General features: G+C 38.1%; 1 protein-coding gene across 5 annotated transcripts in view; it reads left to right on the top strand.

Annotated features, from left to right (window-relative positions):
• The window catches only part of SCAI (suppressor of cancer cell invasion), a 153,467-nt gene that overhangs the window by 124,648 nt on the left and 11,101 nt on the right, over positions 1-17,718 (top strand). For 2 of the 5 annotated variants that reach the window (XM_040482304.1, XM_040482303.1), the window contains exons 15-17: positions 4,918-4,990; positions 8,454-8,627; positions 8,814-8,914. In XM_040482304.1, coding sequence (XP_040338238.1) covers positions 4,918-4,990; positions 8,454-8,627; positions 8,814-8,914 — 348 coding nt within the window. Of the gene's footprint in view, positions 1-4,917; positions 4,991-5,737; positions 5,882-8,453; positions 8,628-8,813; positions 8,915-17,718 lie in introns of those variants that run through there. The other 3 variants (XR_005792710.1, XR_005792709.1, XM_040482305.1) reach the window with 3 other exon arrangements.

The following is a 17,718-nucleotide window of genomic DNA, read 5'->3' as shown; positions in this document are numbered from 1 at the left end:
GTATTTTGTGAAAATCAATCAATATTGTATCCTATGCCAATAGGATAAGTAAGAAAAATCACATGCTTGTCTCAGGGGTCATTTTGTGAAATCTAATAAAATTCAGTACCCACTCTTAATGGAAAAAAAAAACAAAACTCAGCTCATGTGAAAAGCCTCTTAATATAGAGGCTTTTCACATGAGCTGAGTTTTGTTTTGGACTTCGAGTGAGAAACATTAAAAGTATTCTTAGTTAAAATGAGAAAAAGAGAATGCCTGCTGTCATTTTTGTGATTGATTTTGTTTTAGTCCTAACCAAAATTGTTTAACATTCCCCAAATAAAACAATGAAAAAGGTTGTCCAGACTAATAAGAGGTGTAAATATTGAAAAGAAAGAAATAAAAATCTTAAAAAAAATTTTTTTTTAAATGTTTATTTATTTTTGAGAGACAGAGAGAGACAGGGCATGAGCAGGGCAGGGTCAGAGGGAGAGAAAGGGAGACACAAAATCTGAAGCAGACTCCAGGCTCCGAGCTGTCAGCACAGACCCTGACGCGGGGCTCGAACCCACAGACCGTGAGATCATGATCTGAGCCGAAGTCGGACGCTCAACCGACTGAGCCACCCAGGCACCCCAGAAATAAAAATCTTCAATTATAGATGATACAATTTTATATTTAGAAAATCCTAAGGAATCACAAAACAACTTAATATGCATATAGATCCAGCAAAGTAGTTAGATATGGGATGAATATGCAAAAATAAATAGTAGTGTTATATATGAGCTATAGCAAGTTAAAATTTCTTCAACGTATGTTCTATTTACACACATTTGCCATAATTTTTCTTAGATATAATAGCATTAAATCATATAATCCCTACATGGGGGCAATTATGAGACATTCCCAAAAACTTGCAAATAAAGAAAATAAGAATCATAAGGGAGTTAAACTATAATTAATTACCAAATGGGTTAGAACCAGAGACACGTGAGGTATCTTTAAAGAAACAGTTTTCCAGGCCTAAAATTTAAATATAATCTGATTGAAGGGAATCAGAGGTCCCCAAGATCACCCCCAGGCTCAGCAGTTCACAAGGACTGATAATTCTCAGCCTGTAGTCACACTCAGTACGGAGATTTCTCACAGTAAAAGTCTCAAAGTCAGAAGGCACATGCAGTGAAGTCTAGAAAACAGCAGGCACAAGCTTCCAAGAGCCCTCTCCGGTAAAGTCACAGTGGATGCCCTCAGTTTCTGTAGCAACAAGTGAGACGACGCAGGTGAAACGTTTACCAGGAAAGCTCACTAGGAACTCGGTGCCCAGGGTTTTTATTAGGGACTCATTGTGTAGACACCCTCTGCCTGGCACTTCCAAAATGCCATTATCCTAGAAGGAAAGCAGGTGCTCAGCATAAACCATCGTGTTTACAGTCTAGATAAAGTGAGCCGCTCTTACCAGTTCTGCTAATGGTGGGAACCCTCCCCACATCTAAGTCCCCAGAAGCCAGCCTGCGACCAACTTTCTTAAGCAGGCCTTTCAAAGGATTGCTGTCAGGCTTTGATGAAAAAAAAGACTAACTCTTTGCACACAATATTTAAAGAAAAAAAGAAGAGAAAGGTTGGTCAACAAGAGAAACAAAGAGAAGAGAGACCTTGGGACATAAATAACAGCCATGTGCATTTTAACACTATCCAAGATCAAGAGCATCATGGCCAAAGATCCAGTAGGCCATTCCTGCAGTGTGGATAAATATCTCCAGCTGCCTTATCTGAAGAATGCTCCTTAATATCATTCATCTTACTCCCTTTGTTTTGATTGCAAGAAATTGCTAATTTATTTGTTTATTTTTTTTATATTGCTACTATATTCACAGTCACAAAATCAAAAATTTCAAAAAGGCTTTATTATGATATCTCTTTAGCTCTCCCACTCCCAATTGACTCAGTTACTCTCTCTATGGGGAATTACTATTGTCTGTTTCTTGTTTACCTTTCTAGAAATTTTTAAAAATGCATGTATAAGACAAAACAAATACATAGTCTTTAGTCTTCTTGGCTGTATAAATAATACTAACATACTATACACAAAGTCTCTATAGCTTACTTTGTTTTCACTTAGTAAGAAATGTTGGTGGGGGCACCTGGGTGGTTCAGTTGGTTAAGCGTCTGACTTCAGCTCACGTCATGATCACACAGTACATGGGTTCGAGCCCCGCGTCAGGCTCTGTGCTGAAGCTCAGAGCCTGGAGCCTGCTTCAGATTCTGTGTCTCACTCTCTCTCTGCTCCTCTTCCACTTATGCTCTGTCTCTCTGTCTCAGAAATAAATAAAACATAAAAAAAAAGAAAGAAATGTTGGTGATCTTTCCATATCCCTTCATAAAGAACGTCTTTGTTCCTTTTTATAGGTGCATAGTATTCCATTGTATTGTTGTGCCATAATTTATTTTTCCAATCCCTTGTTGCTGGTCATTTGGTTGTTTTTAGTCCTTTACTATTGCTAACAGTATTGCAAGGAGTAACTTGGGACTCAAAGTTATTATAGGTTTGAGAACATATTAGTAGCATCAATTTTTAGTTGTGGGATTGCTGTTAATGGAATATGCATCTGAATTTAATAGATACTGCCAAATTGTCTTCTAACAAGTTTGTACCAATTTATACTCCTACCATCTACATATGAGTATTTGTTTTCCTATAGTCTTGCCAATAGTGTATATTCTCAAGCTTTGGTAAATTTTGCTACACTGGTAGGTTAAAAATGATATTGCAGCATAGTTTTGGTTTTATTGCTCTTATTAGCAGCAAGGTTGAGCTTCTTTTCATGTTTTTGAGCCAGTTGTGTTCCTTTTCTGTGAATTTTCTGTGATCTTCCACCCATTTTTCTGTTGGGTCAGTAGTCTTTTACTTAGGGATTTGGAGAAGCTCTTTCTATATTGAGATTAAGCTTTGTAATGTGCCTTTTAGATATTTTCCCCAGTTTATCATTTCGCTTTTGATTTAGTTTATGCTGTATTTTACTCTGCACAAGGCTTTGGTTTTGTAACTGGGCTTATTAATCTTTTTAAGTTGATTTATTTATTTTTTAGTAATCTGTATACCCAGATGGGGCTCAACATGGGGCTCGAATTCACAACCCCAAGGTCAAGTGTCACATGCTCCTCCAACTGAGTCAGCCAGGCGCCCTTGGGTTTATTAATCTTGACCATAGTAGTTAGGATGATCTTCTAAGTTATAAAAATCATCCTTATTTTCTTACATTTTCTTTCTGTACTTTTATTGTTTATTTTTTTTTATATTTAAATCTTTGATATATCAGGAATTTATCCAAATATGTGGTGCAAAGTATATAGCCAACTTTTCTCTGGATGGCTATCTTAATTTTTTCCTACTGGGTAGCCAGCTAGCCATCAAATTTTCCTACTTCCTTTTTTTTCCCCCAATTTTTAATTATTTATTTTAAGTAATCTCTATACCCAACATGGGCTCAAACGCATGACCCTGAGATCAAGAGACGCATGCTCTTCCGACTGAGCCAGCTAGGTGCCCCAAATTTTCCTACTTCATAATTTGATTCTTTTTTTTTTTTTCTTTTGAGAGAGGGAGGGTGGGAAGGCGGGGGAGGGAAAGAGAGAACTAGAACTAGTGGGGGAGGGGCAGAGAAAGACTCTTAAGCAGGCTCCACACCCAGCACAGAGCTTGACACGAGGCTCGATCTGATAACCATGAGATCAGGACCTTAGCCAAAATCAAGAGTCGGACATGTAACCCACCGAACCACCCAGGGGCCCCTTCTACTTCCTAATTTGAACTATCATCTTTATCATATATACTCAAGTCCTGTCTGTTTTGGGGTCTAATTTTGGACTCTTTGCTCTCTTCCATTGGTCTTCTGCCCACTCTTATGCCAGTGCTACATATTTTTAATTGCGGAGGCTTAAAAGTATGTTTCAGTATCTCATGAGTCTAGTTGCCTCTCTTTGTTCTTCTTTTTCAGAGTTTTCCTGGCTAATCTACTTTTTCCATATGAACTTTAGAATTATTTTTTTCAGTTGCAGGAAAAAATATCTGGCCATTTTTATTGAGGTTGGTTCAAATTTAAAAAATTAGTGGAATGATGTCTTTAGAATGGGTTTCTCTCTAAGAACATCCTTTAAAGAAAGCATATCCTTAAGCAAAGAGTGGTCTAGTTTGAGTATCAGCTTCCATTCCCACTGTAAATTAACATACCGACATTCTGGTTTTATAGGTCATTCTGTGTGAGCAGTGATTTGATTCACAATGAGAAGTGGTTGCAAGTCTTCCCTGATTACTTCTCAGTAAGTCAGGTTTTAGAGCCCGTGAAGCTGAGAGCCAGATCCTAGAGCTTGGAAAATCCATGCTTGTGTATATTGCCCAGTGACGTGGCCTCTTGGTAGATAGCCAGGTGACCTCTCCCAGTAACACTGCAACCATGTATATGCCTTTATTTTAAAAATCAGTAGTTTCCTTAGTAAACTGCACTATTTTAAGAAAGCCTATTTTGGGGGCGCCTGGGTGGTTCAGTCGGTTGAGCGTCTGACTTCGGCTCAGGTCATTGTCTTGCAGTTCGTGAGTTCAAGCCCCGTGTCAGGCTCTGTGCTAACAAACAGCTCAGAGCCTGGAGCCTGCTTCGGATTCTGTGTGTGTCTCTCTCTCCCTCTCCCCTGCTCATGCTCTGCCTCTCTCTGTCTCTCAAAAATAAATGTTAACTAAAGAAAGAAAGAAAGCCTATTTTGCACGGTAGTTATACACGGATGGCAGTCTCTTCAGCTGTTACTGATGTTTCTGCATCTGTCTATGAGTAAAAGGGCCCTATCTGTACACTAACGATGTACTTTGAAAAACTACTATCTTTGTTACAGAAAGTAACTATCTCTGGCCAAATCTTTAATGAAAGTTTTAAATTCTTATGTTACAGAATTTCACAAACTTATTTGGACAGCCACTAGTCTGCTTGCTTTCTCCTACAGCGTATCCAAAGGCTTTACAAGGTACGTTGTCGTTACCTGTTATATCAGTAGGTTGCAGATAACTACTATGTACATTTTGAATAATACTGATCTCTGTCTTCCCAACCTATAATGATCACATGTGGCTTTATAGTATTTCATGTGGCAGCTTTCACTCTGAAATACACCCAGAAGTCTTGCCAATGACTAGACTTCTTTAATGTGCTACCATTAGGTCTTGAGATAATTCTGAAAGAAATGATAAATCATCCCTGAGAAAAATATGGTTTGTGGTCCCTTACTGTTGGGGAATTTGTGATTTGTGAATTTTACAATTTGTTTGGCAGGTATTGTTTTGTTTTGTTTTTTGTTCTGGTCTGCCTGTCATCATTCATATAGCATGATTTCCTATATCTCTGGCTACCTAATTTAGGCATCTTCTAAGACCATGAGATTTCTGGTCTAGAAAACTTCTCAGCCTCTGCCTGAGAGTTCGGAGAACCCAACTGGCACAACTTAAGGGTTTCTTTTATTCACATTTTTACTTTGTTGTATTTTTTAAATAAAAGAACCTCTTTTCAGTGTGCCAGGGAGACAGTGTGCCAGTGTTTTGGCTGTTTCTCAGATGGCTGAGAAATGAAAGACTTTGTCTTTAGTAATTTATCCTCGATAAACAACACTAAAATCGAATTCTAACTCCCAGTCATTAAGCTAGGTAAAAACTAAACAAACCTAACACTGTTTTAGCAGTTCTTGTCACTGTTTCACTATCTCCCTGACTGCGAATAGTGCTGATGTCTCTCTGTGGGAGATGGCATTTTACTGCTACTTCCCAGCCAGAAGTCCTGTCTGCTGACATAGTTTGACACAGGAAGTGATGGTCAGCATTTGAAAGCCTGAGAGAAGCTGGAGACTTTTCACCGTTGTTTTAAGGTAAGTTTTGCTATTTAACAGGGAAGAACATGTAGAAATATTAAGTTCATGTATCCAAAAACCAAATTACTAAGGGATAAAACTTACCTTCAAACAACGGTAAAATTCTCCTGCTTTGAGGACTTTGTTAACGTGTTTGTTATCATTTCTGGAGAAATATAACCTCTTCCAGTTATTTAAGAGTGCGTTTTCCTACCAATTTGTCCTATCAAGATGCAGCTTTGTTTAAAATTGCATGATCTGATGTGTTAATACCAAGATTATTTGGTCCAAAAGGCTTTACTGTAGAGAGGGTAAAAACACCAGGCTCTGGAGGCAAACTGAATTTAAATCCCAACTTAACCACTTACTCGCTGTGTGACCTTGGGAAGTTACTTAGCCATTCTGTGCCTCAGTTTCTTTCCTATCAAATGGAGATAATAATAGTACCTCCTTGTTAAATAATTCTGGATATACAGTAAGTATTCAGGATGTACTATCATTTTTTAAACTATCATTATTCTTAAGGCTTACTACTCTGCTCAGTTGTGGTGTATGTCCTTAACAGTTTTTAGTTTAGTATCGTATCTTTGTGCTAGAAAGCTCAGACCTTTAATCCCTCAAATTTGGCCTATCGGGACACAGAACTAGCGGATACCTAAGTATTTGGAAGGTCTAATTAGATTACTGCCCCTCTGGTATCTAAAGTATACAGTTCTGGGGCATCTGGGTGGCTCAGTCGGTTAAGTGTCTGACTTTGGCTCAGGTCACGATCTCATGGTTCATGAGTCCAAGCCCCACATCGGGTTCTGTGCTGAGTTCAGAGTCTGGAGCCTGCTTGAAGTTCTCTGTCCCCCTCTTTCTCTGCCCTCTCCCATTCATGCTCTGTCTCTCAAAAATAAATAAACAATAAAAAATAAATAAAATAATAATAAAGTGTAGAGTTCTCTCTGTAACCATGAGTTGCATGATTTATCAACTAACCTTTACTCAGCATTTATTTATGAGGTCCTGTGCTGGGCACTGGGGATAACACTCTAACCCACACAACACAGTATGCTCCTCACACAGCCAAATATCTCGCCAAAGATGCATTTCTTGCAGGTGTTTCATAGGAGCAAGCACATGGAACACATAGAGGAACTCCTAACTGGCCCTTGAAGGTGAAGAAAGTGGATAAAAAGATGTTAAAGTTGAAGGATATATTGAATTATATGAGGCTTGTTCTAGCAGAGCAATAGTGTGTGAGCCCCGACATAAGACCACTGTGATGAGAGCTTATGGAACATTTTTTTTTTAAGATTTTATTTTTAAGTCATCTCTACACTCAACGTGGGGTTCGAACTTACAACCTTGAGATCAAGAGTCACACGCTCTCCCGACTGAGCCAGCCAAGCACCCCAGTTTATGAAATATTTAGAGAAATATAAGTACTTCCTGCTAGCGGAAGGGTAGGGTGTGGGATTGTGTGGCCGAATCGTGGAAAACCTTTTAGGATTTGTGAAGAAATTTAACTGGAGGACAGTGGGGTATCATCAAAAGATTGTGAACAGAAGAGTAGCCTGGAAGAGCATTCAGGCCACCTTGTGGAGAATGAATTGGAGAAGAACATTGATGGAAATAGGGAGATGGTGGCGGCTTCAAAAGATACTAAACCCAGAGAGCCAACAGGATTTGGCAATGGACTAGATATGAGGGAATAAGGGAGAGGAAGGAGGCAGGGATGGACTTCCGGGTTTCTGGCTGAGATGCTGGTAGAAATGATGGTAAGAAGCAGATTTGTAGAGAACAAAAGAGGGAAGAATTTGCTTTCAGTTTCTGACATGTTGGGTTGGAGGTTACCTTTGAGACCTAGGTTGAGTATTGTAGTCTTGAGCAATTCTGTTCAATAGAAAGACAATGTAATTCACTTATAATTTTAAGTTTTCTAGTAGCCACATTTCAAAAAAAGTAGAAAGAAACAGGCAAAATTAACATTAATATATCTTTTTGTACTGAGGCTTTGAAATCCCACTTATATTTTATACTTCACGGTGCACCTCAGTTCGGACACATTTTAAGTGCCCAGTAGCTACAGCAGGACAATGCAGTCCTAGACCTAGCAAGCTCAATCTAGGCTGCAGATAAGAGAACTGGGAATTAGTTGGCATGTGATAACTGAAATTATGGGAGTAGGTGAGATCAGCATTGTGTAGGGGGAAAGAAAGAAAATACTGATATTTAAGGGATAGGCAGAGAAAGAGCAACTACTAAAGGAGAATGAAAAAGATTGCCAATTCTAGTACTCAGAGAATGCTATCATGAACTGCCCACGTACTTGCCGTATTTGGATGAAATTTGTTAGTTGGAGTGAAAAAGGCAAAGGAATATGTACCTTTTCCATTTCTCTTAAGTTTATACTAGGCTCTGTCGTAAGTTTGTTCAGCAGAAAGTAGTGTGCCTGGGATGTTTTTGTAGTTACATGCAGAATCTACTTTGTTTGATTTAATGATATAAATTTAATACATTGTCACTATATTAAGTTATTCCTCAAATGCATCTCTTATTTTTTGCAAAACTGTTGTCTCTATATATAACATGTTTGTTATTACAGATCAATCTCAACGAGGTAGCCTCTTCACTCTCTTTTTGAACAATCCTCTAATGGCCTTCCTATTTGTCTCTGGATTGTCAAGCATGCGCAGAGGCCTATGGGAAAAGTGTCAAGAATATCTTCGAAAAATCAACCGCGATATTGCCCAGCTACTGACCCATTCACGTTCAATAGGTACCCTACTAATCTAACTGCACACTTAACATACTATAACGGTTCTTAAATTTTTGAAATTGTTTGAATTTTTAAAGGTATTTGTTGAAGGCAGGAAAGTTGAGAAGGTTTTCCTGATCTTTCTTCCCCTTGAAATGTGTTCTCCTTTTAAGCATCTTTTTACTGTCATCTTTCTCCTTTTTGCAGATCAGGCATTTCTCCAGTTTTTTGGAGATGAGTTTCTTCGCTTGCTCCTCACAAGATTTATCTTTTGTTCAGCCACCATGAGGATGCACAAGATTTTTCGGGTAGGCAAAGAATATTATTAATGACCAATTTTACCATTTTAGGAATTTAAGAATCATGTATTATATTTTATTAAATATGTTATATTAAATACAATTTGAATAGATCCAAAGGCATTTTACAAATGAATATGTAACATATAATGATGACCAACATAAGATACATCTGAAAACTCAACATCCAGTTTAAGAAGTAGAACATTTTCATTACCTTTTAGGCCCTTCCCAGGTCCTCTCTCTCTCTCAAATGAAATTAAAATCCTGAACTTTATACTTAGCATTCATCTTTACGGTTTTGCCACATGTGTTTGGATTCCTGCACAGCATATGGATGGATCCACGTTGTATGTATTCTTCTACAGCTTGCTCTTTTTTCACCTGCTATTTTATTCCTGAGACTGAGCCAAGTTGATGACAACTGTAGCTTTCATTCATTTGTTTTCACGGCCCTATAGGATTCCATTGTTTGACTGTATATCAACAATTTCTCATCTATGCTACTGATGATGGACATTTAGGTTGTTTCCAGTTTTTTATTATTGTAAACAATGCCACTGTAAAACCTTCTATCAGTTCCCTGGTACACACATGTAAGACTTTCTATGGGGACTATACCTACAGTGGAACATGAGGTCGGATGATGTAAGTATCTTCAACTTTACTAGGTGATGCCAGACGGTTTTGCAAAGTGGTCGTCTCAGTTTATGCTCAGCAGCAGTATGTAAGAGTTATTGTTGCTCTAGTCCTCTCCAGCCCGTGTTGCGGTCTTACTTTATATCATGTATGCCTAATGGGTATAAAGTCATAACTCACTGTGGCTTTAATTTTTATTTCTGAGATTGCTTTGAGGTTGAGCAACTTTTCACATATTGTTCTGTGTTCTTTTTCTTTAATTTTTTTTAATGTTCATTTATTTTATTTTTTTAATGTTTTTATTTATTTTTGAGACAGAGAGAGACAGAGCATGAGCAGGGGAGGGGCAGACTGAGCCACCCAGGTGCCCCAGTGTTCATTTATTTTTGAGAGAGAGTGAGAGACAAAGTGTGAGCAGGGGAGGAACAGAGAGAGAGGTAGACACAGAATCCGAAGCAGGCTCCAGGTTCTGAGCCTGATGCGGGGCTCAAACTCACAAACCAGTCATGACCTGAGCTGAAGTAGGACGCTCAACCGACTGAGCCACCCAGGTGTCCCTCTGTGTTCTTGTTTGTAAAGAGTGTGTTCAGATCTTTGGTCCATTTTGCTATTAAGTGGTTTGGTTTTTTTCTGTGAATTCGTATAACAGCATAACACTGTTCATTGACTTTTTAAAAATTTTAGCCATTATACTTTTCATTTCTATAAGTAACATTTGGGTTTTTTTCAGATATGCCTGAACATTTTTAAGTCTCTTGTAACTTTTAGTTTTAAAATATGTTGATTTTTTTCCATTTTATTATGGTGATTTTAAACATGAAAAAAATTGTACAGTGAATATCCATATATATACACTAGCTAGATTCTTCAGCTAAACATTTTGGTATATTTGCTTTGGAATGTTTGTCCATTTACCCATTCCTCTTTCCATTCATCAGTTTATCTCATTTTTTGATGCATTTTGAAATAAATGGTAGACATCAATAGCCTTTACCTCCAAACACTTCATCATGCATATGAATAACTGACATAGGGGGTGCCTGGGTGGCTCAGTCAGTTAAGATTAAGCGTCTGACTTTGGCTCAGGTCATGATCTCACAGCTCGTGAGTTTGAGCCCCGCGTTAGGCTCTGTGCTGACAGAGCCAGGAGCCTGCTTCAGATTCAGTGTCCCTCTCTCACTCTGCCCCTCCCCTGCTCATGCTCTGTCTCTCTCAAGAATAAATAAACATTAAAAAATATTAAATAAATGACATATATACACTCCTTCTTTTTAATTTTTTAAATTTATTTATTTACTTTGAGAGAGAGTAAGCAGAGGAAGGGCAGATAGAGAGAGGGAGAGAGAGAATCCCTAGCAAATTCCACACTGTCAGCAAAGAGCCAAATGTGGGGCTCGAACTCATGAACCGTGGGATCATGACCTGAGACAAAATCAAGAGTCGGATGGTTAACTAACCGAACCACCCAGGTGCCCCTATATATTCTTTTTTTTTTTTTGTAACGCTTATTCATTTTTTGAAACAGAGAGACAGAGACAGAGTGCGAGCAGGGGAGGAGTAGAGAGACTTGGGGGGACAAAGAATCTGAAGCAGGCTCCAGGCTCCAAGCTGTCAGCAGAGAGCCCAACAAGGGGCTTGAACCCACAAACCATGAGATCATGACCTGAGCCGAAGTTGGACACTTAACCGATTGACCCACTCGGGCACCCCTATTCTTTCTTTAATGTAAAGTTCATATACATTGAAGTGCACAAAACTAACCTGTGCTATGAGGTGCATTTTGACAAATACATATACCTGTGTAACTCAAACCAATCACGTTATACAACATAGCACCAGTCCAGATAATTCTCTCTACACCCTTTTCCAATCAGTCCAGTACCCATTACCCCAGAGGCAATGCTATTTTTATTATGTTCACTCTAACTTAGTTTTACCTATTCATAAAGTTGAATTATACAGTATAGATTCTTTTGTGTAAACCTTCTTTGACCAAACATGTTGTTCTTGAGATTAATCCATGTTTCATGTATAAGTAGCTCGTTCCTCTTTACTACTGAGTAGTAATCCATTGTCTGAAAATACCACAGTTTATTTAGGCCTTCTCCCTTTGATGAACACCTGGGCAGTTTTAAATTTTTGACTACTATAAATAAAGTGGCTATGAACATTCTTGTACAAGTCTGCTCAGACATATGTTTTGAATTTTCTTCGTCATAGAGTATGTATGTGTTTACTTTTGTAAGAAACTGCCAGACTTCTTCTTAGAGTATTTGTACCATTTTATATTTCCAGCAACAGTATATAACAAAAGTTTCTTTATATCCTTGCCAGCATTTGGTGTTGCCAGTCTTAAATTTCAACCATTTTTGTGGATTTATAGTGTTTTCTCATTGTAGTTGCAATTTGCATTTCACTGAATAATGTGATATTCATTAATAATGTGATATTAGACATCTTTTCATGTACTTATCAGCTATATTTTGCTGTATTCACTGGTTGCCTTTTTCTTTTCTTAACAGTGGCTTTTGAAGACTAAACTTTTAAATTAGTGATGAAGTTTCAACTAACCAATTTTTTTTTCTTTTTTTGTGGCTTGTTTTATCCAAGAAATGCTCGCCTATTCCAAGGTCACAAAGATTTTTTTCTAAGTGTGCTTCTAGTTTTAATAGCTTTAGTGTTTACATTTAGGTCTGTGATCTATTTGAGTTACTTTGGTTTACAGGGTGAGGTAAAGATTAATGGTACTTTCTTTCATATGGATATGAACTATTTTAGTATAGTTTGTTGAAAAGATTATCCTTTTTGCATTGAGTTACTGGTGTAACATTTTTGAAAATCTGTCAACCGTGTATGTATAGAGATATTTCTGGACTCTAAATTCTGTTCCATTGACCTATAGCATTTTTCTGCAATACACTACTGCCTTGGTTATTCTAGTTTTATACTAATTCTTAAAATCCTATATGTGAGAGGCACCTGGGTGGCGCAGTCGGTTGAGCGTCCCACTTCAGCCAGGTCACGATCTCGCGGTCCGTGAGTTCGAGCCCCGCGTCAGGCTCTGGGCTGATGGCTCAGAGCCTGGAGCCTGCTCCCGATTCTGTGTCTCCCTCTCTCTCTGCCCCTCCCCCGTTCATGCTCTGTCTCTCTCTGTCTCAAAAATAAATAAAACGTTAAAAAAAAAATTTAAAAAAAAATCCTATATGTGAACCCCCCTAAAGTTTAAGCCTTTTGGTTGTTCTGGTTCCTTTGCATATCTATTTGAAATTTAGCATCAGCTTCACATTTTGAATGGGACTGTATTTAATCTTTCTAACCAATCTGTGGTGAATTGTATTTTCATAATATTGAGTCTTCCAGTCAATGACTGTGGTATATTGCCCCATTTATTTAGGTCTTTAGTTTCTCTCAGCAGCGTTTTGTGGTTCTCGTCTTATAGGTCTTACATGTATCTTAATAAATTTATTCCAGGGGTGCCTGGGTGGCTCAGTCGGTTGGGCGTCCGACTTCAGCTCAGGTCATGATCTCACGGTTCGTGGGTTCGAGCCCTGCGTCAGGCTCTGTGCTGACAGCTCAGAGCCTGGAGCCTGCTTCGGATTCTGTGTCTCCCTGTCTCTCTGACCCTCCCCCGTTCATGCTCTGTCTCTCTCTGTCTCAAAAATAAATAAACATTAAAAAAAAAAATTATAAATAAATAAATAAATAAATAAATTTATTCCAGAGTATTTCAAGTTTAGTGATGTACTGTAAATAGAATTGTATTTTTTATTTCATTTTCGAATTATTTTTTGCTAATATATAGAAATACTGCTGTTTTTAACATTGTTGTTTCCTTGCAGTCTTGCTGAATTGAAATATTAGTTCCGTTAGCTTTTTTATACATTCGTTAAGAGTTCATATGTACATGATCCTGTCACCATCAAGTAAAAACAGTTAAAAAAAATTTGTTTAATGTTTATTTATTTTGAGAGGGAGATAGAGTATGAGCCAGAGAGGGGCAAAGAGAGAGGGAGACCACAATCTGAAGCAGACTCCGGGCTCTGAGCTGTCAGCACAGAGCCCAATGCAGGGCTCAATCTCATGAACCACTAGATCATGATCTGAGCCGAAGTTGAACGCCTAACCAACTGAGCCACCCACACACCCCAAGCAAGAACAGTTTTACTTCTTCGTTTCCAATCTATATGCCTTTTATTATGATGGGCTTTTGTTTGTTTTGTTTTTATTTTTGTGTTTTATTTCAGGGTTAGGTCTTTTGGTAAAATGTTGACTAGAAATAGTGGGAATGGATATCCTTACCTTGTTCCTGATTTGGGGGAAAAATATTTAGTCTTTTGCCATAAATTCTGATGTTGACTGTTGGTTTTTCATAAATGCCCTATTTATTTTGATTGAGCCCCGTTCTCTGTTCCTAATCTGCTGAGTCTTTTTATCAGAAAGATTGTCAAATACTTTTTTGCTTCATTAATTGACCTGATATATATTAATTCTGTTAACATGATGAATAGCATTGTTGATTTTTCTAATAGTAAGTTCAGCCTTGTATGTCTGAGTTAATGGTATCTTATGGTCATGTATTACGCTTTTGCATTGCTGGATTCAGTTTGCTAGCATTTCATTGTGGATCTTTGCATCTGTTGTCATGAATGAATATGGTACTTCATTTTCTATTCTTGTAATGTCTTTGTGGGATTTTGTTATCAGGGTATTCCTGACTTCATAAATTGAGTTGGGATGTTGGGACACCTAAGTGGCTCAGTCGGTTAAGCATCCAACTTCAGCTCAGGTCATGATCTCATGGTTCGTGGGTTTGAGTCCCTCATCAGGCTCTGTGCTGACATCTCAGAGCCTGGAGCCTGCTTCAGGTTCTGTGTCTCCCTCGCTCTCTGCTCCTCCCCTGCTCGTAATCTGTCTCTCTCTCTCTCAAAAATAAATAAACATTAAAAAAATAAAAATAAATAAAATCAGTTGGGATGTGTTTCATTTTTCTCTCTTTCTTAAAGCTTCTTTAGGATTGATATTATTTCTTCCTGGAAAGATTGATGATAGCATTTATCAGTGAAGCCATCTCGACCTGGGGTTTTCTTTTGTGGAAGGTTTTAAATTAATGAATTCAATTTCAAAAGCTGTTCATGTTTTCTGTTTTTCTTAGTTGTTTTTTTTTCAATTTTTTTTTTCACATTTGTTCATTTTTTGAGAGACAGAGAGAGATAGAGCACAAGCAGGGGAGAGGCAGAGACAGAGGGAGACACAGAATCTGAAGCAGGCTCCAGGCTCTGAACTGTCAGCACAGAGCCTGACACGGGGGCTTAAACTCACAAACTGTGACATCATGACCTGAGCCGAAATTGGCCACTTAACCGACTGAGCCACCCAGGCACCCCAGTTTTGTTTTTTAATGTTTTCTTTTTAAGTTTTTAATGTTTATTTATTATTTTGAGAAAGAGAGAGACAGATGTGAGTGGGGGAGGGGCAGAGAGGGAGACACAGAATCTGAAACAGGCTCCAGACTCCGAGCTTTCAGCACAGAGCCCGACGCAGGGCTTGAACTCTCGGACCACGAGATCATGACCTGAGCCGAAGTCAGGTGCTTAACCAACTGAGCCACCCAGGCACTCCTATTTAATTATTTTTGAGAGAGAGAGGGAGACAGAATCTCAAGCAGACTCCGTGCTGTCAGCACAGTCTGATGTGGGGCTCTGAACTCACCAACCATGAGATCACAACCTGAGCCAAAATCAAGAGTCGGATGGATGATCAACCAAATGAACCACCCACACTCCCCTGTTTTTCTTATTGGTTAATTTTAGGGACTCTAAAATTGTACGTGGATTTCTTTTTTTCCTTTTTTTTAAGATTTTATTTTTCAAGTTATATCTACACCCGGTGTGGAGCTCGAACTCCGAAATCCAAAAAAAAAAAAAAAGAGTTGCATGCTCCACTAACTGAGCCAACCAGGCACCCTGTAAAGTTATACATGAATTTTCAACTATGCTGGCGTTGACACTCCTAACCCCAGCATTGTTCAAGAGTCAACTGTATGCTAACTAATTTGGATGTAAATTATAAAAAAATTTTTTTAATTAAATAAAAAATAAAATATTAAAAAAAATAAAGCAAACAGCAGAAATATGAGCACTGAATTTAACCGACCAGAAAATAAGTAAGAAAATCACCTACAAACCCTTGCAGGAGACATCTATTTCAGCAAGGCAGAGAATTGTGGGCCCTTTATGTGATGAAATGTATAAGTGAAGATGTGGGTCTGTGTATGGATGCAAAGTGATTAAATTGGGTACTTACTGTTAAAAAAAAAGTCAACTGTACTTTCATTTTATTTATTTATTTAGCTATCTTTTTTTTAATTTAACTTTATTTTTTATTTTTTAAAATTTACATCCAAATTAGTATATAGTGAAGCAATGATTTCAGGAGTAGATTCCTTAATGCCCCTTACCCATTTAGCCCATCCCCCCTCCCACAACCCCTCCAGCAACCCTCAGTTTGTTCTCCATATTTATGAGTCTCTTGTTTTGTCCCCCTCCCTGTTTTTATATTATTTTTGTTTCCCTTCCCTTATGTTCATCTGTTTTGTCTCTTAAAGTCCTCATGTGAGTGAAGTCATATGATTTTTGTCTTTGTATGACTAATTTCTCTTAGCATAATGCCCTCCAGTTCCATCCACGTAGTTGCAAATGGCAAGATTTTATTCTTTTTGATTGCCAAGTAATACTCCATTGTATATATATATATACCACATTTTCTTTATCCATTCATCCATCGATGGACATATGGGCTCTTTCCATCCTTTGGCTATTGTCGATAGTGCTGCTATAAACATGGGGGTGCATGTGTCCCTTCGAAACAGCATACCTGTATCCCTTGGATAAATGCCTAGTAGTGCAATTGCTGGGTTGTAGGGTAGTTCTATTTTTAGTTTTTTGAGGAACCTCCATACTATTTTCCAGAGTGACTGCACCAGCTTGCATTCCCACCAACAATGCAAGAGAGACCCTCTTTCTCCACATCCTCGCCAACATCTGTTGTTGCCTGAGTTGTTAATGTTAGCCATTCTGACAGGTGTAAAGTGGTATCTCATTGTGGTTTTGATTTGTATTTCCCTGATGATGAGTGTTGTTGAGCATTTTTTTCATATGTCGGTTGGCCACCTGGATGTCTTCTTTGGAGAAGTGTACATTCATGTCTTTTGCCCATTTCTTCACTGGATTATTTGTTTTTTGGGTGTTGAGTTTGATAAGTTCTTTATAGATTTTGGATACTAACCATTTATCTGATACGTCATTTGCAAATATCTTCTCCCATTCTGTCGGTTGTCTTTTAGTTTTAATGATTGTTTCCTTCACTGTGCAGAAGCTTTTTATTTTGATGAGGTCCCAGGAGTTCATTTTTGCTTTTGTTTCCCTTGCCTCTGGAGACGTGTTGAGTAAGAAATTGCTGCGGGCAAGATCAAAGAGGTTTTTGCCTGCTTTCTCTTCGAGGATTTTGATGGCTTCCTGTCTTACGTTGAGGTCTTTCATCCACTTTGAGTTTATTTTTGTGTGTGGTGTAAGAAAGTGGTCCAGGTTCATTCTTCTGCATGTCGCTGTCCAGTTTTCCCAGCACCACTTGCTAAAGAGACTGTCTTTATTCCGTTGGATATTCTTTCCTGCTTTGTCAAAGATTAGTTGCCCATACGTTTGTGGGTCCATTTCTGGGTTCTCTATTCTATTCCATTGATCTGAGTGTCTGTTCTTGTGCCAGTACCATACTATCTTGACGATTACAGCTTTGTAGTATAGCTTGAAGTCTGGGATTGCGATGCCTCCTGCTTTGGTTTTCTTTTTCAAGATTGCTTTGGCTATTCGGGGTCTTTTCTGATTCCATACAAATTTTAGGATTATTTGTTCTAGCTCTGTGAAGAATGCTGGTGTTACTTTGATAGGGATTGCGTTGAATATGTAGATTACTTTGGGTAATATCGACATTTTAACAATATTTGTTCTTCCTATCCATGAACATGGAATCTTTTTCCATTTCTTTGTGTCTTCTTCAATTTCTTTCATAAGCTTTCTATAGTTTTCAGTGTATAGATTTTTCACCTCTTTGGTTAGATTTATTCCTAGGTATTTTATGGTTTATCTTTTTTTTTTTAAATGACCGTCATAACTTTGACA

The sequence above is a fragment of the Herpailurus yagouaroundi genome, unplaced genomic scaffold (assembly GCF_014898765.1).
Source record: "Herpailurus yagouaroundi ecotype Mexico unplaced genomic scaffold, PumYag 160, whole genome shotgun sequence".
Lineage (NCBI taxonomy): Eukaryota > Metazoa > Chordata > Mammalia > Carnivora > Felidae > Herpailurus > Herpailurus yagouaroundi.
This window is presented reverse-complemented; position numbering and strand designations above follow the sequence as displayed.